This window comes from Gracilinanus agilis, chromosome 3 (assembly GCF_016433145.1).
Source record: "Gracilinanus agilis isolate LMUSP501 chromosome 3, AgileGrace, whole genome shotgun sequence".
Taxonomy (NCBI): Eukaryota; Metazoa; Chordata; class Mammalia; order Didelphimorphia; family Didelphidae; genus Gracilinanus; species Gracilinanus agilis.
This window is the reverse complement of record NC_058132.1, coordinates 555,542,142-555,569,380: the sequence shown is the minus strand read 5'-3', so window position 1 is coordinate 555,569,380 and position 27,239 is coordinate 555,542,142. Positions and strand designations below refer to the sequence as shown.

Sequence of the window (27,239 nt, the reverse complement as noted above, 5' to 3'; positions counted from 1 at the left end):
TCTTTCTTCTCTCCTTTCTTTCTTTCTTTCTTTCTTTCTTTCTTTCTTTCTTTCTTTCTTTCTTTCTTTCTTTCTTTCTTTCTTTCTTTCTTTCAGAAAGACAATTTGTCTTTTTTTCTGGGAAGTAGAGCTTTGGTGTCATAGAGGACCATTTGACAATCCATATAGAGCCAAATGTGGATACAATCGAGCAATTCCATATCTTGACATGTCAATGTTTACCAGTGAGACCCTAAAATGAGAACATGCTTTCCCAGCCACTACTTTCTGTTCTGAGATCCAAGACTCTCGCCTCCTTGCCTTCATACTTACACTCTAGAAGTCTGATTTACATTGGTCTAAAGTCAAGTGTGTGTGCCTTCCTGTAGTACTGAAAACTGTAGACCACATGCAGACCCATGAGTTGAAAACTGAAAGTGTCATTTAAGAAAGTTAAATTTATTTGAACCTTGATACTGTCTTGCTGTGTGGTTCTGAATAAGTCATTATTAGAGCTGGGGAATTAAATATCAATGGGAATAAGTACCACTCTCTTACCAATATGTTTTGAGGCGATTGTAATACACATTGATTTGGCCTTAGATGTAGCAGATTATTTGTAGTTTTAAATTAATTTCTAGTATGTTGCAGAAGATAGAGAATTTGCCTTAAAATCAAGAAATCCTGCTTCTGATACACACTGGCTTTGTAACTACAGTAGACAAGTGACTAAAACTCATCTGACCCGATGCAACTCTTCCAGACTATAAGCTGCAAAATAGTTACTAACCTGTATTTATAAAGGGAATTTCCTCATCAGGAAGTCTCCTTGACTCATTAAGTAAATCAAAAGTCCTTATAAAAAAACCAATAATTATCAATCATCAAAAGCAAGCTCATTGTATCCTCATTATTCTTAACTTGAAACAAATTTAACCTTAGGTTCTTAACATTCTTAATAATAACTTTCTTTAAATAATTTCGGTTCGACTTGTTTCTACCACTCAAAAATTCCTTGCTGTTGCAGCTTCCTACATTAACTTGGTATAGGTGAATTTCCAATGATAAATAGTGAAAGAAAGCTTCTTTGATCACTTCTAACTTTTATTATCCAGAAATCAACTTCATTTAACTAGTTAAAAAGCTAAAGCCTTAGAAATTTAAAGTTAAAGCTTTAACTTTTTACCTTTGAAGTAGCAAATTAACTAGGTCCTCTTTAACTACTTGGGTCACAAATATTTGACTACCTACCATATTGGAGGCAGTAATTACCTGGTTAAAAGTTGAAGAGTTGAAAATCAGTAACCCTCCCATTTTGTCAGGATCTCAGGACCCTTCACTTCCTTAACAACGCCCTAACAACACCCATTCCTGCAAATGATCATGAATATCATCTTTGACCCCTTACCCTTATCATGAAGCTTTGCCATTTTTGTGCTTATTAAGGAGTTTAATTCCTATCTACCTAATATCAGATGTTAGGCAAGTTAGTTATTAGAGTGTCCTTTATCACAGGTCAGAAGGAGCGTACAGGAGTCTTGGCTATCTCTCTTCATTGCCCATTTTAATGCAGTCAGGAAAAGCAAAGCTGAGTAAGACCTATGGTTCCATCCCCTCTCCTGACTCATTTTAGTCATGAGATTCAAAGTCACTCTGTTCAATGGCCAAATCTTGTTAGATTGTCAGTACTGCCTTTATTGCAAGACTTAGTAGCAAAACACCTGGAAGCACCTGCCTTTTAATAGAAAGCTGTGATAGTAGCAATACTATCACCTATAATTCTGTAGGGGAATCAATAATATGCATACTAAGTACTACCCCAGGTGAGAGCATCAAGAAAAGTTGCAACAAGTGGCTTTGGAAAAGGAGATTGTAGTGTATATCAAATAGAGGAATAAAGAGGAAGGGTATTGAATTTGGAACCAAAAGAATGGGTTTGAGTTACTGGATAACTATTTACTAGCTCGATGACACTAGGCAAGTCACTTAACCCCTCTCTACCTTAGTTTCCCCTCTATAACACAGGGATAATAATTTGTACCCTACTTACCCACTCAGGTTATTGTGAGAATATAGTGAAATAATATAGGTAAACCAATTGCAAGTGATACGTAAATGTATGCTATTTCTTTCTTCTTTTCCTAGACATATTAATCATACTTCATATTTTGATAAGTGCTTTTGCTTATAAAGGACTTTCCCTACTGGAAAATTCGGCGCGTTAGGTAATGTCGATTCCTTCACCACTGTGTTCTTCATGTGTTGCTGTGGCTGGAAAACATCAATTATCTGGTGGCCAACCTTCTCTCAAAGAGTCTCACAGACCTTAGCTAGGCTGATCCTCAGCCAACAAACATCCCTTCTGTCAACAGGTCTGCATTCCAAGCCTTTTCAGATAAGTAAATCCTAACAGACTTTGCCATCCACTTGGATAGCCTTCAAGAGCCCAGAATCTCCTCCACTTTAGTACCCTTTCTGACCTGTGCTATAATGAGGTTGGTGTGGAACCTTAGTGGTGGTAGGTAAATTAGTACAAGTGTCCTTTTCATTTTTCAAATGAGGAAACTGAGGCTTAGCTAGGTCAAGTTACTTGCTGAGAACAATAGTATAATTTACAAAGAGTGCAAGCTCCTCAAGGGCAAGGACTCATTCCTTTTTTCTTTCCTTGTATCCCTTGCACCTTGCCCAGTACCTAGCACATAGTTGGTTGGCACTTAGTAAATGTTCCCTGATTGAATGTTTATAGTCTCAGATGCACATCTTCTCCCTCTAAGTGCACTCTCTACACTAGTTCCTCTTTTGTATACAAATAGGGATGGGATCAGAGAATAATATCGTTACCTACTGACATGAGAGCACATCCAACTGAAACATCAGGGCATTTGGAGTGGTTTAAAATTAGCTTCTTTTCCTCATTATTATGAATATTCAAAGAATTTCTAGCTGCAGTCTTCATTCAGCATGAACAGAACACTTAGGGGGAAAGGACTTTGAATAAACATGGGTTTTTTACCTAGAGAAGGTATAGTTAATCCTTGCTGTTCTGGTGATTCAGAAAATGGACTGGTTACATTTGGAAGTGTTTCGAAGTCCAACTCTTAAGGAAAGAACCCAAACACAGCACATACTTAGAGCCCATAATGGATTACCAAGCCAGATCCTGAATAATCTCTGTGTGAGGTCCTCATTCAGCCCATCTCTTACAGGATCAGGGACTCTGGCTTCCAGCCAGGCTTGGGGAATTTTGAGGCTTTTCAACTTCAATGAACTAACTTATCAGGTGTCTAGTTTTAGATACTGAGCAATGTACTAGTCTCACATTAAGGATTGCCCAAGGCTAGGATCTGAAACAAATAATTAAATTACAAAGTTAAAAAGCAAATCTAAAAGTGTTTAGGCCTGCTTTCAGTGAATCCCATAACCCCGAGTACTTTTTCTTTACAGTTATGAATCCTAAAATGTGGTCCAAATTTCCATTTGCATAAAAAGCTACTGGATTCAAATAATGTAAAATATAGCCAATCTAATTTGAAATTTGCCTCCTAAAACACTTTTTAAAATTTTTTTGAGAGGGGTGGGGCAGTATAGAAACTCTCTCCATCATTCAGGGCATGTCTCAGAGGATTGCCTAGAACACTGAGAATATAAATGATTGCCCATAGTCAGGAGTTAGTATATATATGAGATAGGATTTGCAATCAGATCTTCCTGACTCCAAAACTAGCTTTCCATCTACTACCTTAGGGAGTAAAATACTCCAAAGCAGAGCTATATGGGTCAGTTCATTGTTGACTGTCCTAAGGACTGATCCAAAATATTTTCTGGCTATGGCTGCATAGAATACTCCCCAGCTCCCAGCCCTGTGTTCCACACATAGTAGGTACTCAATAACCTCTTGCAGAATTCAGTGGAGGCCTAAGTACCAAAGGGAGATAAGACTTTATAGAGGAGTTTATTCCAGTATTCTCCTATGAGCATGTCTCACACAGCACTCCATACTACCACCTACCCCACAATGGTTAGAAGTATTCAGAAGTCACTGATCTTTCCAAATCAATGAGATTTATCAGCTTACAAAATTTGATCACTTCTTAGCAGTTCAATAAAAGCTTTCATATAAATTTTGATTAATTAATCCATGGGGTGCCTCTGCTAATGCACAGCTCTGAGCCCCTAAGGTCTAAGAATCTCTAAAAGTGCTATTGGGGGTAGGAAGTTCCAAGGCCTCCTGGCACCAGCTTATTAGCAAGTACAGTAACATCCATGCCTTCACTACCAAGGGACTTCTGGGAATCTACTCTTTTTGACATTTTCAGTGACTACTAGGGTTGACCTAGGCAAAACCTTGAAGAGGTGAAACCCTCAAAGGTTGTCTTGGGCATCTAGGCAGTGCCCTTGAGTGTTAGACTGCCCTTCTCCAGCCAATGCTGGACTTAGTTCTGCAGACTTGCAGTGTCCTTTAAAGTGTTAATGTTTCAAATTTCAAGAGGGATCATATCTTAAACACCAAAATCCCTGGGAGTCTCGGGGAAATGAAATCAGAGCCGAGAAGGAGAAAGAATTGAGGAACAGAAACTGTCAATTATTTGATCCTTCTCCTCTCCCACCCTCCAACTGCTTATCCTGCCTCTCCCCCTGCCCCAGCTTTCATCCCATTGTTTAGAACCACTTCCATTCAGATAGCCATTTACCTTGTAGACATTAATGGGGATATCAGTGATGATATGGAGGAGGTCGCCCAAGGCCAGACTAGCGATGAGGATGTTGGGGCCATTCCTCATGCACTTGTTCTTGTAAATGATTCTCAGCAAGGTGGAATTCCCAATGATGCCTAGCACGAACACCAGGCAGGACACCACGGTATTGATGTACTTGAAAGTCTCCTTGATCTCTGTCTGGCCGGAGCACATGGTGGGAGAGAGGTTGCGGGGCCGCCCCTGAGGTACGGATGGAAGAGACTGGCTAGCGTTGGTCGCCTTGGGCCAGGCGGCTCTGGCAGTGGGTGTCATCACCTCCCCGTCCCCCAGCGGGGGTAAGGTGTCCCGGGAGGATAGGAGCTCATTCTCCTCTCCCCAGACCCCAAAAGTGCCGCAGGAGAGTAAAAGCAGCAGCAGCAAGAGGGGACTGCCAGGGCTGAGATACTGCTGCATTGTTGCGGTGTCAGAAATAAGAGTAGAAATCCCGGAGGACTGCTTTCCAGCTAGGCGTCCGAGCCTGGAAGGGGAAGGTAGGGTTGGGAGGAGGGGGTTAGGATTGGGGAGAGGGATAGTGGAGGAGAGAAGACACTAGATCAGCTGTTTAGTAACTGCTCCTGCTAACAACCCCATCGGCCCTTTTCCTTTACCCCAGAGCTGGGTACTAAGGCAGCTCCTGCCTGTCCAACTGGGGAAACTCAGGAACTCCCGCGCACAAGTTCTCTGCGTAATTCCATCCCAAGAGAGAAAGAAAGGGGGAGAAAAGGAAGGGGGTGGGGACGACTGTTGCATTTTCTCTCCCTCCTAGTAGTGGAGTGTGGAGAGGTCTCTGCAAGAGGAAGAGGAGGAAGCAGAGTAGGATAGAAGGCGAAACTCTGCTCTGTTACTCTCTTATCATCAGAACTCTAGACTCTTGCTCCTTAGAGAAGAGGAGATTTAAGCAGTAGGAAGGCATAAGGACTCTTCACATACTGCATCAGATTCTCCCTATTTCTTGTCGCTGACAACCAAGCAAGCAAGCATTTATTAAGTACCTACTGCGTGCCAGTCTCTGTGGCAGGCATATAAAGATTGCTTAGGTCTGCTGACCCGAGATAAGGAGAGGGAGGGAAGATGGGAAGTTCACGACTCGGAGAGAGCAAAGATTCAAGGGTCGCACCTAGTGTACTATAGAGGCTTCTATAACCCGAAGGAAACAGCTCTGATTCGAGGATTGTTTTTTTTTTTTTTTTCCACAGTCCAATTAGTACTATTTTGTTATTCACTCACCCGAGCCTTTCTCCTTTACGTAGCCTCAAACAAATGAACACAAATCGCCAAGACATTCCCCCACCTCGCGTTAATTTGTCACGTCTATATTTTTAACTCTTTTTTTTTAATTATAAGAAATAAACTGATTGCACTAAGGCAGATTCCCATAGGTTGGACTACTTTGATAGTAATTTAAACCCAAAGCAAGCTATTTACCTTGCTGCTTGTTCAGGAACAAAATTTTGAACTCTCTTTCACAGCGGGCGGGGGCTGGTGCTCATGCCTGTGGATTGATGATCCCAGCTCTGAAAAGCACATTCAGCTCTCACAGCTCGGCTCCTGGCTGCACATGGGGTTAAGCACGCCCCTCTGGAGTTGCAGGCGGGTCTGGCTCTGACGAAATGACTCAGATGATGCCAGACAGGCAACATCTACAACTTGCTCCGGGTCCGTGCTCGCCATCCACAAGTACTTTTATTCATTAGTATCTTTCCCATCAATCATTGCCAAACCCCTCCCGCGCCTTTCTACAAAGCCTCAACCTTTTCCCCTCTGGCTGGTGCTAGCTCTCCCTGCTGCTTGGACAGCATCTGCAGAAAGTTTCCCCGAATTTCGCAGACAGGCTATGGGGGGTGGGGGGGTCACACTGGATGAATCCGTTAGCCAAAGACGATTTTAAAGCGACTAATTATATTTTAACATAATTATAGTTAGTCCGTGATTGAGGCTGATTTTTCTTTTCTTTTCTTTTTCAATGGCCCATTGGACAATCCAGATCCTGCAAGTTATTAAAGCTTTGTGATTTTCCTTTGCTTCTAAAATACTTGCTACTGCATCTTATTCTCAGACTTCTAACTTTGATTGCTTCTTTTCTTCCCAATCAAATATCCAATGGTATCTAGTCCTGGGAAATCATATTTTTGGGCAACTAGTGTGTAGTATTTATCTTTTCTTTTCTAAAGTATCAGATAGAACTTCCAAACTGAAAGACTTAAAACCCGTCCTTCTTCTGCCTTCTGCCTTTCCCCAAAAGAAGCAAAAATTCTGTCATTTTCCCTAAAAGAAGCTTCGCAATGCCACCCCACCCATCTTCCTGTCGAATTCTACAATATGGTATTGTGCTGGGGTTATTTGGTCCTCTGGGATCATATACTATTGTGAAGAGTGACATGATTGCTCTACAGAATTATTTGTCAGTGGTGAGAGCTGCTATATAAACTTAGGATGTTATTCACTTAATTAGCCTAACAATAACTTAAAATCCTTATTCTTTTATCTGAATGATAGGCAGCTGGTGCTTTGGATAAAGGGTGAACCTTGCAACTATGAAAATCTGAGTTCCACCTTAGGAACATATTGGATGTGCAACATTTAACCTCTTAATGCACTAGGCAACTCACTGATACTAATAATAAGGTGCAGAAAAGGTACTGCACTGCTTTGGTACAATTTCCTCATCTGGGAGACCCTGAACCAATGAAATAAGAGATTTGGTTCCTATATCTGAATATTTTTTTTATGATATTGTAAAATTATACTAATTGAGCCACTTTGACATTTCTTTCCAAGAAGTGAATAAAGGAGAAAGATAAATGTTGAATAATATGTGATCTTGTTATTGTTACATTTTTCTCCCAACCCCCATAACAAAGTAATTTTGTTGAAGCGTTTTTATTATCTAACTTATTTCTGGGGAAAATCCATTCTTTCCCAACAGAAGCCATGTGTACAGCATTCTCTCCTAGTAATCCTCTGTCTCCTTTCAATGAAAAAGGAAGCATTTTTCACTATCTGTTCTCCAAGAATTTTAATTTTATTGATTTTATGTTATTTAATCATAGTTATTTTGGTTCTACTTTTTTATTTTGCAATTTCTATCCATCCCAGGATCCCAGGATTTTTGAGTCATAAGAAAACCTGGAGGCTTATAGTCTAAATCGCATGCCAAATAGATTCCCATTTAAATATTTACATGATCATTCAGCCTTTACTTGGAGAGCTCCAGAAAGGAATAAAAACAAAAAAAACTCATCATTTGAAGAGAAAGTCCTTTCCGTGTTTCTCTGATTTTATCATTTTAATAATTTCTTATTGAATAATAATATTCAATTATTTATTTCAATTCTTTTCAATTCAAAACATGCCATAGTTTCCTTCCCCCCTCTTTGTTTCCAAGTCCTTATAATTACTAAGAATACTATTATTACTATGCTGGTGTATATTTGATCTTTATTGCTCCTTGGGGAGATCTTTGGGGTATTTGACCAGTAGTGTGTTCAATGAATTAAAAGGTATGGTCAATTTAGACCTTTTTTTTTTTTTTTTTTTTTGGATATTTTCAAACTGATATCCAGCCTGTCTAAATCAATTCACCTTTCTACCAATAGTGATTTAATGCATCTCTCTTCCAAAAGTAACTTCAATATTGACTACTCTTATTTTTTGCCATTTTTGCCTATTTATAGGGTGTGGAGTGAAATAACCAAGTTGTTTATATTTGCAATTATCATACTTTAAGTGATTTGGAACATGTGTTCATATGGCATTCCATGCTATTTTTAAGTCATTTAGCTTCCCATAAGTTTATATTCTCTTAGAATGTTAACAAATGGAAGGTACCTTAGGTCCAATTTCCACATTTTACAGAAGAGTAAATTTAGGTCTATAAAAGTTAAACACCTTGCCAAGGATCACACAGCTACTTAGGGGTAAAGTTGAGGCTAGTTAGAAACCAGACTCTTTAATGCCAAGTACCTGGAGGCTTTGCATACTGTTGGATCTCAGAAAAGTGCTATATAACACTGATATTTGTTAAGTACAATGAGATGCATCTAATAAATATATAGCTTAAAAAAGGTAGTGTATAGGTATAAAAATAGGCAAAAAGAGATTAAGGGGTAAGTGAGAAATTTTCTATGTGTATCTCTCTCTCTAATCTATCTGTCTTTCCATCTATCTATCTATCTATCTATCTATCTATCTATCTAATCTGTCTACCTATATAATCTATCTATCTATCTATCTATCTATCTATCTATCTATCTATCTATCTATCTATATCNATCTATCTATCTATCTATCTATCTATCTATCTATCTATCTATCTATCTATCTATCTATATCTCCATCTATCTGTCTTTATGTATATGCACTTACATATCTACTTGAGAATAAACATCCTGGAATAGGTAAATGTGCTAGATACCAAGAACTATGAATTCTAGTTCTACTTGTTACTTCAGACAAATTTCTTAACTTCTGTGACCCTCAGCTTTTCCTACAAAATAACTGTTAGTCACCTATTTCATCAGTATGTTGTCTATCCCAACTAATAGTTGGTAAATGTAAATGCTATATAAATAATAATATTCATGTTTCATTAGAATGTTCAGTGGCATAGTAGATATGCTATACCTTGAATCAAAAAAGGCTGAATTCAAATCCAGTCTTTGCTTCAATTTCCTGTAAAATGCTGTAAAATGTACTAATATTGTAGTATTACTAAACTGTAAAATGGTACTAATATTGCTAGCGCCTACCTCCCAAAATTGCCTTGAGGATCAAGTGAGACAGTAATTGTAAAGTACTTAGCAATACTTGGCATGTAGTAAGTGCTACATAAATAAAAGTTAGTAATTATTTTTATAATAGTCCAAGAGCATATTTCATTCAGTTGGTTCAGAGCTAGATGTTTTCCTATCTCACAAACATGCTTATCTCTGACTTAATAGTTATAGCACCCATCTACAGCATGCTTTTCAAACTCCTTTGCAATAATTCTGTGAAGTAAATATTGTTCTAATTTTATACATTAGGAAGTGGATGCTTAGAGACATCGTGTCTTGCCCACATGACCTTTCACATGTCTAGTAAGTGGCAGAGCTAGGATTCAGTCCATGTCATCTGCTTTCCAGGGTATGTTCCTTCCTACATTGTTTCTGACTTACTTTCCTCTTTCTCTTCTAGCTACCCAAATCTTAAGTGAGGCACAGTAGAAAGTGGTAGACTCAAATTCTAAGACGTGGGTTCAAATTCCACCTTTACCACTTACTATCTTTTTGAGCCATGATCTCATTTGATCTTTATAGGAATCTTCTGAGATGGATTCTACGGCAGTAGACTTCTTCCCCTCTTCTCCTAAAGAGGATCCAGTGAAAGATTTCAGGGAGATCGTGAGGAAAAAAAAAATCCAACTACATCTTTATTTTTACTAGCCTTTGACTCTTTGACTTCCTTCATAATCTCTTGATTTTCATTTATGCATTTAAAAACAGTATGAAAAGTATTCCATAGCATTGACCAGACTGCCCAAGGGTTCCATGGTACAAGAAAGATAAAAAATTCTTCTTTGATGAAATTATTAAGGTTATAGTAATAGATAGAAGGATTGAGTTTTGATCACTTGAATTCTTACACTGCCTGCCTTTCCTCTATAGTTCCTTTACTTTTTTTAATCTTTAAATGCTTGAAGCACTTTTTTTGGGATACATTAGAAATTAATGCTTGATTATAAAATACAGTTAGGTGTCATGTGTTATTTCATTCAATAAAAACTCATTTGAGTATGGAAAGGCATTAAAAAGGTTGGTTTCTATGGAGGCTAAACTTAACCACTAAGTAGCTCTAGGATCTTAGCAAGTTTTGTAACTTTTCCACACTACATAAGCACTATGAAAAATATAAAAATATCTGAAAAAGATTCCTGCCCTCAAGCAACTTAGGCTTGAGTAGAAAATAGCACAAATTATTATAACATATGAGTACGTTATGAGAGGTTCAGATTGAGTGCCATAGGGGTTCTAAAGAAGGAGAACTAACTTATGGCAGAGATAGTCAGGAATGGCTTTATAGAAAAGATTGAATTTGAACTAAAATGAAGGATAGGTAGATTTCCTATGTGGATATGATAAAAAAAAGGTACTCTGGGAGAAGAAAATGGCCTAAGCAAAGAAGATTGCTTTTTACTTTTTGGAAACTTTCAGTTATTTGTAACCAAGTCCAGTGAATAAGGTGAGAATAATTAATCTATGAAATACCATGATGTGACATGGAAAATTAGACGTGACTGTAAAATTATAAAATGTTGTGTCTCACACAGCTTTCATCTCATTGATCAAGTAATTTTGATGCAAAGGAGATTGAAAAATAAGTTATATAATGATGCAAATATTAATTTAATAATAAAAAATATGTTATACACTAGTACCAACAATGACTTGCATAGGGAGAATGCTACGAAATCCATTATCAAGGATATATGCAACTAGGAAATTAGGTGAATCGAGCATAATAACTAACTAATAGGTAATATTTGTGCACTCATTTAAGTTCTGAAAAGCATTTTGCAAATGCTATTTTATTAGATATTCACAACCTTGTGAGGTAGAAGTTTTTAACTTTATTTAACAAATGAGTAAGTTGAGGTTATATAGTTAAATGATTTGCCCAGCATCATATAGTTAGTACCTGAGTGGAGAGTCAAACTCAGGTCTCCCTTGCTTCAAAAATAGCAATAATAGCTCACATTTATATAGCATCTTTAATATACTAGACACTATGCTAAGCACTTTACAAATATTATCTCATTTCATTCTGAAAACAATCCTGGGAGGTAGTTGCTATTAGATATAAGTCTGTTAGAGTGTTGGGATGAAAATACATTTTTTAAAGAAAAGTAATACAAAATCTTTCTGAAAGTCAAGTAAAATTTCAGTTCATTGTATCAAAAGTACTTGAGAGGCAGCCTAATAGTGCAGAGAGAACCAGAAGGCCATGGAATAAGAAAGAACTGGGTTCTAGGCTTGTCCCTGCATATTTTGGCTCCCTTATTATAGGCAAGTCAATAAAAATGGTAATGCCTAAGACAGAGACAATTTCCCAAAATTAAATTACAGGAGTTGTTGATCTCTAGGGATGGAAGTAGTTTCCATACTAAATATTTCCCACACTGATAAAAATCACAAGTCTAGAACAACAATAAAAAATTATGTTGGGGAAGTGGGGTGGGAGCTTAGAACCTCTTAGTTGCTTCTGCTTGGCTTTGGCCTAATTGCTTCAGGCTTGACCTGTGCTTATTTTTCTTGGGGAAATTTAAACCTATCTCATTTCTCTGGACCTCTCCCTGATCTCTCTATCTACATTCCCTTCCCCTGAATTTCCTTTGAGCCCTGGGTGGAAGGGAGGGCTTGGTGATTGAACATTGTGGGTTTTAGTTTCTATAGACAAGTAGAGTATCCTCAAATAAGTTACCCTTAGTTTTAGTGATTTAATAAGGACTTTACTTAAAAGGCAGTCAAATCTCCCGACTGGGAGAGCAGGTTCTTTCAGACTAAATCTCTCTGCGACCCATCCCCCACCATCACCCTCTACCTAGCTGCAGTTAGAAAATCCTGAACCTCTTTCCCTCTGACTAACCTGAGATTAATAAATCCCCTTGTTACCTACTCAAAGCCTCTAGTGAATCACTGTATTGAAAATTGAGACAAGGGCTAAAGAGAGAATAAATCATTTTCTTTTTATTTCTTGAGAGAACTGGGGGCATCCATCTTGGCAGGAAGTAGCTACTCGAGACTTCCTCCAGCCATCAGTTTGATTGGCAGGGAGGGGCCCTCTCGACTCCTCCCTCAAGAGACTTTAGAAACTAACAAGAGAAACCCTCCAGCCCAGGGGTCGGCAACATGGCTCTCGAGCCATATCTGGCTCTTTTGAGGGCCAGATATGGCTCTTTCTGCAGGAGTCATGAAGTCAATTTTTTTTTTCCAGGAGCTGTTACAAGAGTGCGCACTGTGAGCACTGTATGACTCTCACGAAATTACATTTAAAAAAATGTGGCATTTATGGCTCTCCTGGCCAAAAAGGTTGCTGACCCCTGCTCCAGCCAAAACCTAAACATTTTTTACTGGCCCTAGTTTCCTCCCTGTATTCTCTGTCTCAAGCCTCTGGGAATAAACCTGTTTGAGCTGCCCTCTCCTACATACCCCATTTCCTTTGTCTCCTATATACCTTCCCTTACCTTCATTCCTCCTCCAATCATCTTATAATCACCTAATATCCCCTTTATCCTTCCTCACACCCAAATTGCCTCGTTGACCCACTCAGGTTACTTACTTTTTTATAACGGTACTTACTGTGGGATCAAGGGAGACTTCATAAAGGAAACATTGGAGTGGTATTTAAAGAATGGATGTATGAGGCTAATTCAGTGACCACAAGCAGAGGAAACAGCATGAACATAAGCTAGGAGGGAATTGCTTTCTCTTTTGATTCACTTGAAAAAAACATGTTTTAGCTTACAGTGATAATGAAGCTGAATTCTATATTAACCAAATTAAAATTTAGAGATGAAAACTATTTCAGATGTGTTCTTTAGTTTCTTTTATTGATATGCACTAGATAAAAAATTTCCAGGTATGAAAGTACTGGACAAAATTCATTGGGAATAAAAAAAAATCATGGAAAAAAGTGTCATTCAGTAGAACTTAGCCAGAAGAAAAATTTTCCAAATTTATATTCTTCACTACTAAAGTGTGTGCATTCAAAAGCTATAATGTGACAAGTTATGAAAATTTATGATTTTGATTTGTTATTTCAATTCAACTTTCTTCTCTTTTCACACTAATCCTTTCATAAGACCCTCTAAGACTTCAATTTTGTACATGTATAGTCATGTAAAACATATTTCCACATTAGCCAATTTGAAAAAGAGAACACAACTCTCTCCCCTGCACTATGAAAAATCAAGTTCTTTCTCTGGAAGTGGATAACATTTGTCATCATACGTCCTTCAAAATTGTATTATATTGTATTGTTGAATATAACTAAATCATTCATAGTTGATCATCATATAATACTGGTGTTTCTGTGTGTAACGATCTCCTAGATGTACTCACTTCACTTTTGCATCAATTCATGTAAGTCTTCTGAGGTTTTTTGAAACCATCCTGCTTGTCATTTTTTGTGTGGAAAATTATATTCTGTCATAATCATATAATATAACTTATTCAGTCTTTCCTCAATTGATGGGCATCTCTTCAATTTCCAATTATTTGCCACCAAAAAAAGAAGTGCTATAAATATTTTTGTACGTATAAGATTTCCCCTTTTTCTTTTATTTCTTTGGTGTTCAGGCCTAGTAGTGGTATTGCTGAGTCCAAGAGAATTAGAGTTTTCTAGATCTTTGGGTATAGTTCTAAATTGTTCTCCAAAATGATTAGATTGGTTCACATTTCCACTAGGGGAATTTCTTGTATCTCCCCCACATTTGTCATTTTAGTATTCTGTCATATTAGCCAATCTGATAGGTATAAGTTGGTACCTCAGAGTTGTTTTAATCTGTATTTCTCTAATCAATAGTGATTTAAAGCCCCCTCCACTTCTTATTAAACATAGGAAAGTAGCTTGCGCAAGTGCGTGTGTTTGTGTGTGTGTGTGTGTGTGTGTGTGTGTGTGTGTGTGTTAAGCATACTAGAACTCTCATATCAGTGGTTTTTCCTGGATTAAGAGGGAGATGAAGGAAAAACTTCCATTTCACTGCCAATATTCCCGACTAGTTTTAAGTGTAATTCAAAATTCAATCAGTAAAGAAATTTTCTATGAGATGATTATTTAAGAAAGAGGGTTTTTGTTTGTTTGTTTTAGAGTGGGGAGATTGAAGGGAGAACGGAAAAGCTTTCCAGGGGTGAGAGAATATAGAAGATACACTTAAGTCAGAAAAAAAATGCTCCTGCTTTCATGTCACATCTGGAATGTGAATACACTTTTAAAAACTGCCATGGGGGGCAGCTGGGTAGCTCAGTGGAGTGAGAGTCAGGCCTAGAGACAGGAGGTCCTAGGTTCAAACCCGGCCTCAGCCACTTCCCAGCTGTGTGACCCTGGGCAAGTCACTTGACCCCCATTGCCCACCCTTACCAATCTTCCACCTATGAGACAATACACCAAAGTACAAGGGTTTAAAAAAAAAATTAAAAAAACAAAAAAAAACTGCCATGTCTTCCACTATTCATCAGTGTGAGCAATTGGGATATTAAATGTGCAGAAAATACAATCACCCCTTCACAATGTTCTTCAGGGACAAGATCCAATGATCACATTGTTTTGGGACTCACAATAAGATAATTTAAAAATGATCCTGGGAAAAGGAACAGTAAATTGAAGGTATCTCCAAAATCCTAGTGCAGCTTTAAGTATGAATTGTCTAGAACATGTTTGGGGTATTCTCTCTTCTAAGACCACAATTCTTTGCATTTTAAAGTTCTCCAATTCTCCATTTTCCTTTCTAAGTTTGGCAGAGACCTACTTTCTCAGAATTACAAATATAATTTTATACACAATCATACACACACACACACACACACACACACATATATAATGTAAAATTAATTTGACCACTCGAACTCCTCTTATATATTCACATCAATGCTATAAAAATAAACAGTTTAGAGGACTTTTATAAACTGAGGAAGACTGAAAGGAGCAGAATCAGTAGAACAACTTATATAATAATAAGTATGTAAAAACAAGTAATTTTGAAAACTGTAAGACTTTTGATTAATACAGTAACCATTCGTGAACCCAAAGGACCAGTGATGAAACATGTAATCCATTGCAGAGGCAGGACAGATTTAAGTGCTGAATGAGACATGTATGTTTTTTATAAAGAGTTGTTGAGGGAATTTTTTCTATGTCATTATGCACATTCATTATAAGGAATTTGTTTTTCTTTTCTATTTTTTCCCAGTGGATTTGGGGTAGGAAGGAGAGAAAATGCATTTTGCTCATTCTTTAAAATAGAGAAATGGGAGGACTTCTTTAGACTTAAAATGATGTATCCATTTTTGGATGAGGTCACTGTATTATTAGTTTTACTGGTTTTATTTATTTATTTTTAACAAGAATCAGGACAATCTGTAAGTGTATGATATTCTGTAAAAAATAAAACATCCACAAAACTTTAAAAAAAGAATTTAAATGGCTCCACAAATTAAGAGCCTACTCTACAATAACAGTAGTATATTGAAAAGCCCATTCAAGGACAGCCGTGCTATACTGTGGTAGCAAGGATATTAAATTCTAGCTCTGCTACACATTTGTCCATTTCACATCAAACAATGTCTTTCATTTGGTCTCGGTTTCATCATCCCTACCTGCCTGTCCTGGCTCAGACTTCCTGGAAGCCATCCAGGTTGTTTAATGCTCATAGGACTTGGATGGGATGGGAATCACCAACTTTATTCTTACTGGAGAGATGGAGGATTACCAAGCCTTATGAAATGCCCTCCTTCTATGCTTCATAGATCCTAGTCCTGTCACCTGACTTACTGATACAACCTAAGGATGCTTGTTTTTGATATCTGCCCTGTTAATGACCCTTTAGAGACTTTGGGACCTTTTTATCTTCCCTGAAACTGAATTTTTTTTCCTGAAATTTTCTTAATGTCATCTTCTTCTCCTTCTCCTTCTCCTCCTTGTCCTCCTCCTTGTCCTCCTCTTCCTTGTCCTCATCCTCCTGTTTCTTGTTCTTATTCTTGTTCCTATTCTTCTTTTCCTTTCCCTTCTCCCTTCTCCCTCCTCCCTCCTGTTTCTTGTTCCTGTTCTTTTTCTCCTTCCCCTCCTCCCTCCTCCCCCCCCCTCCTCCTCCTCCTCCTCCTTCTTTAAATGCTTACCTTCTGTCTTAGAAGCAATACTATATATTGGTTCCAAGAGAGAGGAGTGGTAAGAGCTAGGCAATGGGGGTCAAGTAACTTGCCCAGGGTCACACAGCTAGGAAGTGTCTGAGGTGAGATTTGAACCTAGGACCTCCCACCTCTAAGCCTGCCTCTCAATCCACTGAGCCACCCAGCTGCCCCCATACAATGTGATCTTGAGAGAAGCGATTGTTTTACTTTTTCTGTTTGCATCCCTAGTGCTTAATGTAACATTTAGCAGAGTGAATGTTTAATAAATGCTTTCTTATTAAAATCAGTAATAATTGACTATTCTTACTAAATAATGCATGTTAATCACCTATATTATCGATATATTATATTATCAATATTAGAAGTATATAAATCATTAAGTTAACATTACAATGAACAAAATATCAATAATACTATTAATTCTATGGTAATAATATGTTATCATTAATTATAACATTACTATTATTAATATGTTAATAATGTATTGTTAATTGCCCAGGGTCACAAGCTAGTAATTGTCTGAAGCCAGGTTTGAACTCAAGAAGATGAATCTTTCTGACTCCAAGCCCAGGTTTCTATTCACTGCCCTACCTTATTGCTCAATTTTTAATATAACAGCACTGGTACAATAATATAAACACACTATTTATAAAAAAAAGTGATTTTACACATTTTAGTACTTCATTCTCAATTGCTTTTAACTGATAGGGTTACATTACTAAAATAAATTGGAGATTACTTACCTACAGTGACCAGATAAAATTGTGAGATGTAGCAGGAAGGAGAAGTAGGGAGTCTGGATAATCTACCTGTGAATAATGGAGACTTGACCACTTCTGGGATATGCAATTCTAAGATTCAAGGCCTAAAGAGACTTCAGGAATTATTTATTTCAAACCCTTCATTGTAAGTATGAAGAAACTGAGACCTAGACAGTTGAAATGAAGCAAAATTCAAATGTAGGTTTTTGAGACTCCCGATCCAATGCTTTTTAGTTCCTCGGTCCAAAATGGATACTTTTTTTTTTTAAAGGGAAAAGATAATTGTAGCAGAGAGTAACCAAAGATTAAGGAAGGAATCCAAAATAAAAAGTGACCTCCACAGCAGGATTCAGAGACAACTGGATTTGTTTCAGTCTGTGCAGCTTTTCTTAATTTTCTGCTTATAACTCACCCTTACTTTTGTTTGGAAATATTTTTAATTAAAACTTTCTGATACCTTATGGTGGTGGTGGTGGTGGTGGGAAGTTTCTCATCACATAAGGACTAGCTGCTGGAGCCTGGAACTATGTGACCAGAGTGTGACAGGATAAATTATTTTCTTAGAGGTTCATTGACTGTGCCTATAGATAAATAACTTCACCTCTTCCAGTCCAGACTTAATGAAATACTTCTTAAAGGGTTGATGTGTCTGTCAGCAAGATGATACTTGCCTGTGGTGTAAATCAGTGCATCCCCTCAAATTCAATTGTCCATGAAAACTTTTGGTAAACCCCCTTTTCTTTGGACATCCTGGAAATAAACCCTTGTCTTTCAGGCCTCCAGTAGAAAGTAGTTAGCACTAGCTATGGTGACAGGGGTTCTGAAATGTCTTTCATCAAGCTATGGATTGACTCCAGAGAACATTACTCATGTAATCCCACAGGAAATGCAATACTTGAAGTATGCTGGATACTTTGAAGCAGACGCTTTCAGTAAAATAATAGTCTTTGAATGTCTTGGGTAAATGTGAATTTCATTTTTTCCTTGTTTAAATTCAGTTTGATTCAATATGACAAACTTATCTTAAGTACCTACTATGTGTCAGCTACTGTGATAACTATCGTAGATACAAACATAAAACCAGAACAGCCCCTGATCTCAAGGCATTACAAAATAAACTCCATGCCTTGTGCTTCTTCCTTTCTACTTTCCCTCCCACCCTATTACTTATGTTGGTCTATCTTTGATAGATAACTGTTTATTCCTTGAATACTTTTTTATATATTTCAGTAATAATCTTAGCTCTTTTTTGCTCAACTGCTTTCCATGCATAGACTTCATCCAGTTGTTATTTGGGGTCTCAAGAAGACAAAAGTTGCAGAACTAGCAGAATGGGTAACCATTCATTCTTTCAATAAACATATCTTATTAATAAAGAAAAAGACTTGTACAAAAATATTTATTACCTCATTCTTTGCCGTAGCAAAATATTGGAAAATGAGGGGATAGCCTTCGATTAGGGAATAGCTAAATAAATTGTGGCATATACTGGTGATGGAATACTATTGTACTAAAAGGAATAATGAACTGGAGGAATTCCATGTGAACTGGAACAAGCTCCAGGAATTGATGCAGAGTGAAAGGAGCAGAACCAGGAACACATTGTACACAGAGATGGATACACCATGGTACAATCCAATGTAATGGACTTCTCTATTAGTAGCAATGCAATGATCTAGGACAATTCTGAGGGACTTATGAGAAAGAATGCTCTCCACATCCAGAGAAAGAATTGTGGGAGCAGAAACACGAGTTGATGGGGATATGATTTGGGATATAGACTCTAAATGATTACTCTAGTGCAAATATTATTAATATGGAATTAGGTCATGATCAATGACACATGTAAAAGCCTAGTGGAATTGTGCATTGGATATGGAGGGGGATGGGAAGAGGGGAGGGAAAGAAAATGAATAATGTAACCATGGAACATTTTTCTTAATCAATAAAAATTTTTTAAAACTAAATAAAATGCCATAAGAAATGAAAAAAAAAATAAACATATCTTATGCTCCAACTGTACAGGTACTCAGTGAACCAGATTTTCCTAGATAGTAAGCTATATTAAGTGTACAAATGAGCAACTTGTGGAAACTCTATTGTCCTGCAAATAATAACAATAATTTCATTTACATTAAGTGTTTTCCATTTAGAGAGGAAAGATTGCATGATTTAGAGTGAGTTACTTAGCCTGTCAATGCCCTTGGACACTTTCTAAGACCATTAAGTTCCAAAGGAAGTATTGATCTGTTTTCCTTAACAATGAGATCAATATTGTGCCTTATAATTTACCACATACTTCATGAAAATTAGTTCATTTGAGCCTTATAAAAAACAAAAACAAATGTGTAAAGTAGACAGGTTAGCTATTTCCTACTTATCTATCTATCTATCTATCTATCTATCTATCTATCTATCTATCTATCTATCTATCTATCTATCTATCTATTTGCCTGTTCATTCATTCATTCGTTTGTTTATTTTTACAGAAGAAGAAACAGGTTCAGAGATTTAATGGCTTGTTCAGTAGTATGTGGATAGTTAGTGGCAGAGTTAGAATTTGAATCTAGGTTTTTGGACTAGTAATTAACAGTGTTGTTTTTTTTTTAAGCATCTGTTATTTCTGAATATAGTCTCTACATCTCACAAAATAAGTATCTCACTTTATAACAAAGAAAAACCATTAGGTAAAACTATTTCCAATTGATACAGCGACATGTCATAGTGTATGTAGATTCTGAACCCATTGGGCCTCTCACATTTCTAGCAAAAATTGGGAGATAGTTCATAATTACTTTGCTTTAGCCAATAGATTATGATGCTTTCTGTTCTTCAGATATGATTGAAGACGTTTACATATGAGAAAAATGAAGAATTGAGCAATTCAATCCGTAATTCGATTTGATTTAAAAACCCCAAATTATAGATAATTATCAAGTATATGTATATACTTTATATATATTTACAATATATATATTTTAGCCCAAACTATCCAGATACATTGAACTGTCAGCTTGATCTTGAGTATATCCCCCAAATATAATTTTAGATAATCTCTTAGTGACTTGGGTTTCTAATGATGCTTATCCATGATCAAAGGGTATTTTATCTACTGATAATCCAAGGCAGATGGAAGTGAGGAGCAAGGTAGGCAAGAGACACTAAACCTACATGAGGATCTCTGCAGGCTGACTATTGACTTAGAAAATCATATAATAACATTATGTTCTATTATATTTTTAAAATATTTCCCCGTTACATTTTGACCTGGCTTGGGCTTTGCTAGAATTTCAATATGTTTGACATCTTTGATCAAAGAAAACACAAATTAACTGATAAAGATAATAATAATATTAAATTAATGATTATGTATACTAGAGCGATAGTATGGCCTAATGGCTGATCTTAGAGTCTGGAAAACTTTTATGGAAATTTCCTTCTCCAGCTAATTTTATAGATGAGGAAACTGAGGCAAATAGGCCAAAGTGGCTTGCCCAAGGTCACATAGCTTCTTAATGTCTGGAAAAGCTTAATGGCTGGAAACGAACATGGGAAGATGAGTCTTCTTGACTCTAGCCTGACACTCTATCCACTGCACCACCAAGATGTCCATGTGTCATTATGAGCAAGTCACACAAAAATATTATATTTGAGTTGCTAATCTTCATTTCTGGAAAACATTTCCATACTGAAGTTCTTTCCTGAATAAAATCACAGTACTTACTCAAAACTGCATACACTGCATAGAATAATGTTATATTTATTCTTTATTATATTATGTCTTCCTTCCTAAGAGGTCATGATTGTAAATTCTCCATTAAATTTTATTTCATTTCATCTGAATTTGGGAAATCCTAGATAAAAATTTTAAAACCAATAGCAGGAACCATTTTCATATATAAATTTTTCTGAAGACTTGATCTTTTGGTGGTTTCAATTAATTATAATGATTTGACTATATAAAACTGTTTTATTTATCATGTTTACCAATGATCTTCTCAGAATTGTTAACAAATATATTATTTTCCCATGATGATGTTTTTAGTTTAAATTTATTTATAAAACATGATATTTTAATGAGTTTTGTTTTCATGAAGAATTACTTATCCTGAAACTGTTTACCAATGGAACCATCAACAATTTGTCTTTTTAAATTTAGACTAAGAAAACAACTTATTTAAATAATTCCATCTGAAATATGCAAATACAAATGGATTCACTTTAAAAACAAAATTGGCTCAGTTTCTTTATGAATTCTCAACTTTTGGAGGCTTCTTGGAAGCCAGGACTAGATTATTTATGTGCAAGCATAGAGTTCACCCTTTTTCTCCAAGGAAAAACTGATTTTTCTCTAGGAATGAAAAGAAAATATGCAGAATTCAAGCAGAGTTTTATCATATTTCTTTCAAATCATTTAAGAAGAGTCACTTTAAAAAAAGGATATAAATGATGCTGTCTAAATTTAGACTTCAAATTCAGTTCTTTAATTGCAAAATGTTACTTTGGGTCTAGAAACGCAATAGAATTTAGGGTCCAATGTAGAAATGTTTGGCTCTTCACTAGAGTCTGTAATGAGGTTCATTATGCATCATAATTTAAGATGACAATCCAGTGAGAAAGATGAATTGATCAATGAGTCATATCCTCAGTGACTTGAAAGCATTTCCCAAATTACGATTCTTACAAAAGTGAGATACCCAGGTCACTGCCAATGTTGTGATTCATACAAAGGTCCAGACAAAATAGTCAGTTCAGATGATTCATTTGCCTTCTTCTTAACACAAGAAAACAGAAAACTAATATTCCAGAACCTCTTTTATTTAGAATGGTAAAATAAAGAATCAAAGGATTTAAAGCTAGAAAAGACCTTAAAAATTATTGTCATCGTTGTGCAAGTAGAAAATACCAATAAAATAGATCTAGATTTGAATCCAAATCACCAGATTCCAAATCTTTTACCCCAGTGCCATGAGGCTTGGGGTTAAATAGATACATCAAATATTTCACTTCTGCTGGATGTATTTGCTTCCAAAGTGGATCTTTAATCTCAATAATGGTAAATAACAGTTATATAGCATTTGAAACCAAGCACTTTTAGACATTATCAGATAGTTGAGCCTCGCAGTGGCCCTAGAGACAGCTAGATGACAGAGTGAATACAGCACTGGATTTAGAATAAGGAACATCCTAATTCAAATCTAGCTTCAGACATTTCCTTGCTGTGAGTCTCTAAACAAGTCTCTTAATCTCTGCTTCAGTTTCCTCAATTGTAAAAATAGGATAATAGTAATTCAAAGGGTTGTTGCATGGATCAAATGAGTCATATGTAAAGTGTTTAGCACAGCACATGGTGCATAGTAGGTGTTTAAGAAATGCTCTATTCTAAAGTAACTAAGTTTTATAATCTTTCTTAATTGATAGAAGTGGTAAATTGGCATTTGTTTAGTCCTATGACATTGTTTTAGAGTAATTTTTTTCCTCTTCTTCCATGGGACTTGTTTCACTGAGAAGACATTAGAGCAGACTTTCTTTTTTGTGTCTTGCCATATATTCTTTAGGTTTTTCTTTGGCTATTTTATATTTTGCTTTTTTCTAGATTCACAACAATCTGTCTCACGGTTGCTATTTTCAAGCAACTGAGGTTGTCAACCAAATTAGCTTCAAAGTAGGCTAAATCCTATGATCTTTCATTGGTAAACAATACTCTTACTGTATACTTTATATTTTCTCTATGTTGTCTTATGGTTACCAAGATCAACCATTTGCCTCCTAAAAATGATCTATTTTTGAGGACCTTAGGCTAGAGAGAAGACATTTTCCATAAAGAACCATGTCTCCTGATATAATTTCAAAGATATAGTCAAAGACTTCTATTAATCAGGCCCAGTGTACATGGGAGAATTAGCAACTTCAATGACTTCAAAAGAATAAATAAGACCATGATAAGATTAAAAAGAAAACACAATCTGAAAATATGGGGAAAAGAAAGGAAGGCAAAAATATAAGTTGCAGTTGGTACCTTACATACCATCCCTTATTGTGTTTCAATGAATTCTTTCTTTGTTTTATTACTTTTATATTCAAAAGAATTTTTCAATTTCTTTCTAGATTGGCTATCATTAAGCTGTAATCCATCACATTCACTCTGCCTTATATTTAAAACCCTCTCTAGATTGAGATAATACATTATTATGGAAGGAGAAAAATATTTTCTATGAATAAAAGCAGGATAACACTATGACTATTTTTTCTTGGGAAGGAAGCAGATTTGGAGAGAAAGAAGCATGGTGAAAAGAGTGAGGCGGAGTGAATTATGGATGCCGTTGCCCTTGGAAAGGGGGCAGATTTCTGCTTACATCCATTGTGATTGTGAGAGGAGTTCTTGGGAAATGGAAATCTAGGGAAAGTGATTTGAAAGTAGCACAGGTAGATAAAGTCATGGTAGTCATCTCTTGGTGGACTTCCCATATCAATACACTTAGGGCAAAGTCACACTAGCCCTGTGCTGGCTAAAAGTTTGTCTTTTCTTGATTAGTTGATTGTCAAGTTGAACTCAGGGTAAAGAATAATGATTTTGAAGAATGAGGACTTGTGTGTGAATTCTGATTCTATTTCTTAAGAGCTCTGGAATTGTCAGCAAGCCCCTCACTGGGCTTCAATTTCCTCATTCATACAAGAGAGTATTGTTGACTATGAAAGCTTTCTCAGATCCCTCTGAATAATACTTTTTATGTTTTTCTGAATATCCTAGCTCAGTGATGGGCAAACTATGGCCCACTGGTCAGATGCAGCTCTTCTCCTTCATAATCTTTAGTCATTAATAGGGCTTAGTATCACGAAAAATATAAGAATTTTGTAAAATGTATCATTGTTATTTTTTAATAAATTATATTGGCCCACCTAAAGTTTTTTCCTTTCCTTTGGCCCCCTCTTTAAAAAGTTAGCCCATCATTGTCCTAGCTTGTTATTGTATTTTTTTTCTTGGGGATAAACTAAATTAGATCTATAAATTTATTGGCATAAGGAACTATTGAATGAAATCACCTGTAAATAATGTAAGTTAGTGACCTTTCTGCAAGTTTTTACGATTGCCTAGAATAGAGGTGTTAAATTTGCTTTTCAGAAGCTGTAGGCAGCCAGCAAAATTCCTGAGTTTATCCTGAATCAGACCAAAATATAATTGGGAAATGTTTTTCAAAATAAAATAGTACATGTTGTTCAGTCATGTTCAACTCTTTGTCACCCCCATGGGACAAAGATTCTAGAGTGGTTTGTGACTTCCTTCTCTAGTGAGTTAAGAAAAACAGATTTTTCTTCACAGGGGTTAAGTGACTTGCCCAGGGTCACACCACTAGTAAGGGTCTGAGTCCAAATTTGAACTCAGTTCTTCCTGCCTCATCCAATACTCTATCCACTGGCCCACCTAACTGCCTCAAATATAACAGAGATAATGTTTTATAGTTTTCTAAAACAATATGTAGCCCACAGGGATCCATTTCTACTTTAACCTGATACCATTGGCCTAGAGGACTGAGAATTTAAGGGTCTTGCCCAGGGTCAAACAGCCAAGTAGGATCAGAAGTAAATTTTGATGATAACATTTGTACAACCCAGTGGAATTGCTTATCAGCTCTGGGAGGGAGGGAGGGAAGAGGGGAGGGAAAAATTGAATCATGTAAACATGGAAAAATATAAAAAAAATAAAATATTTAAAAAAGAAGTAGATCTTGAACTCAAATGTTCTTGGTTCTCTACATGCTATTCTATGGTGCCTTTCAAGTTAAATTGATGTCCTATTCCCAACTCTCTCAATTATTCTTAATTGAGGATTGATAATAGTTCAATCCTCTGGTGACCATCTTTTAATATATTGAACCCAAAAAAACCCTTTTTCCCCCTTATACTATCTAGCATTGACTAGTCAGTGACAAATCCCAATACGACAAATTCAGATGTCAAAATACCATGAAGGACTCAATCAACAAACTATGCTGGAATAGGGCCCTCATTACAAATTGAACATCTATCCACAATTGCTTAGATACAACATTGACCCAGAAAAACTTTAGAACAATACTTTTAATAAATGCCACCATACCAAATATTTGTAATCTATAACCTATGTGGAATGAGTTTTCAAAATATAGGGATGTAGCAGAAGAGATTAAAAGTTACTGTCAGCTATTGAAGTTGTGTTGAGAATGCTTATGAGGCCCAGAGAGGATGAACTTACATGCTAATAATACCTTTATTCAATCACAAGATGCAGGTATTTGTAGAATCTTAAATATAAGAGAAAAATAGTGGAGTAGTGATTTATTCCAGTATTTTTCTTGGCTACTGTATCAAACCAATTTAATAATATTAATAACAACAATCATAACAATAAATTAGCTAATAATAATAAATAATAATAAATATAAATATTTATAAATCTAGCATTTATAGAGACTTTTAAGGTTATAATGAGCCTGACATATATTATCCCAACTAATGCTCACAATATCCCTAGGAGAGAGGTGAAATTATTATCCCCCATTTTGCAGAAGAGAAAACTGAGAAGGAGAAGTTAATTGACTTGCCAAGGATGACACAGAGAAATGTGTCTAAAGTAGGATTCCAACCTAGGTCTTCCATTTCTAAGTCCAACATTCTTCTATTTCATCACCTTGTTGCTAGACAATGAGAAATGCATGAATAATAATAGTGTACCATTTCTATCTGAACTCCAAAAATATGAGAATGGGATAAATGACAATAATAACCTTCACTAATATTCTATTCTTATGCTTCATTGCTTATGATTTAACTTAGGGTCCTTATAACCTCTGCCACAGGAATAATCACAAACATGTTAGAAAAAGCTTTGAATATTGGATGTGGTCATGTCCATTGTCTGGGCACCAGTCTGGCTCAGTTTACAGATTTTTTGGCCCAGAAACTTTTAAAGACCATCTGCTAAGTTTATAGAAGGGTTATGATTTGTCCCAGTGGAGGGCATACTCTCACTGATGAAACCTCAGAATCTTGAAGTACTGAAGAAATAAAAGCTGACATTTTAAACAACACTCTGAGGTTGATAAAGTATGTATGAAGAAGGCAGCAGGATTTTATGTTGGATACATTTTTGTGGCAACATAGACCCATATGTCTTGTTAATTCTAGCAAGTTCTCAAAATTTATTTATATCCATGAAATGTGCTCTCAATAAGCTGGTTTCAGACAGATAAATATATATAAATAACTGGTCTGTAAGATAATTTGTTCAATTTGCTTCCCAAACCACAGCTGTTTTGTTATTTGGGAACACAGGGAAAAAAACACTATTGTATCTAATGTTTCAAGTTTTTGGAAGCTGTTAGTGTTGTTTTGGCCCAAAGGTGTGGTACAAAAGCTCCTACAAACCTATCAACCAATCAACTAATATTTATTAAGCATCTTCTTTGTGGTAGCTACTCTACTAGGTGCTCTGTTTATGAATGCAAAGAATGAAACAATCTATACTCTCAAGGAGATTTCATTACCAGCAATGACATGAAGGCAAAATAAGTTGAGTCTAGAATTTGTTATAGACTTTTCTCTAAATTTTTTGGCTCTTTTCACTCTGAAAAAAACCACTCATTTGTACCTTTCCGAGCGGCCAACGCTAGGAAAAATCAATAACTGTGACTAGAAGTATTAGATAAACTTCATAAGAGACCACCCACAGACAAAGATAGTACCACATAAATTAACTAGTAGCAAATAGGTTATGTAGACCTATAATTTCATTCAACCAGGTACAAAAATTCCCTTTATTAATGAGATTTGCCCCTAGAGTATTGAGAATGTAAGTAGTTTTTGCTAGGTTATATAGGCAAAGCACACTGAATAATTCTCTC

General features: G+C 36.2%; 1 protein-coding gene across 1 annotated transcript in view; it reads right to left on the bottom strand.

The window, feature by feature from the left end:
- Positions 1–5,535, bottom strand: part of EDNRB (endothelin receptor type B) — a 25,839-nt gene extending 20,304 nt beyond the window's left edge. Inside the window, exon 1 of the mRNA XM_044670579.1 lies at positions 4,671–5,535. Within this exon, the coding sequence (XP_044526514.1) occupies positions 4,671–5,129 (459 nt within the window). The 5' untranslated portion in view covers positions 5,130–5,535. The remainder of the gene's footprint in view (positions 1–4,670) is intronic.
- Positions 5,536–27,239: the final 21,704 nt, after the last annotated feature.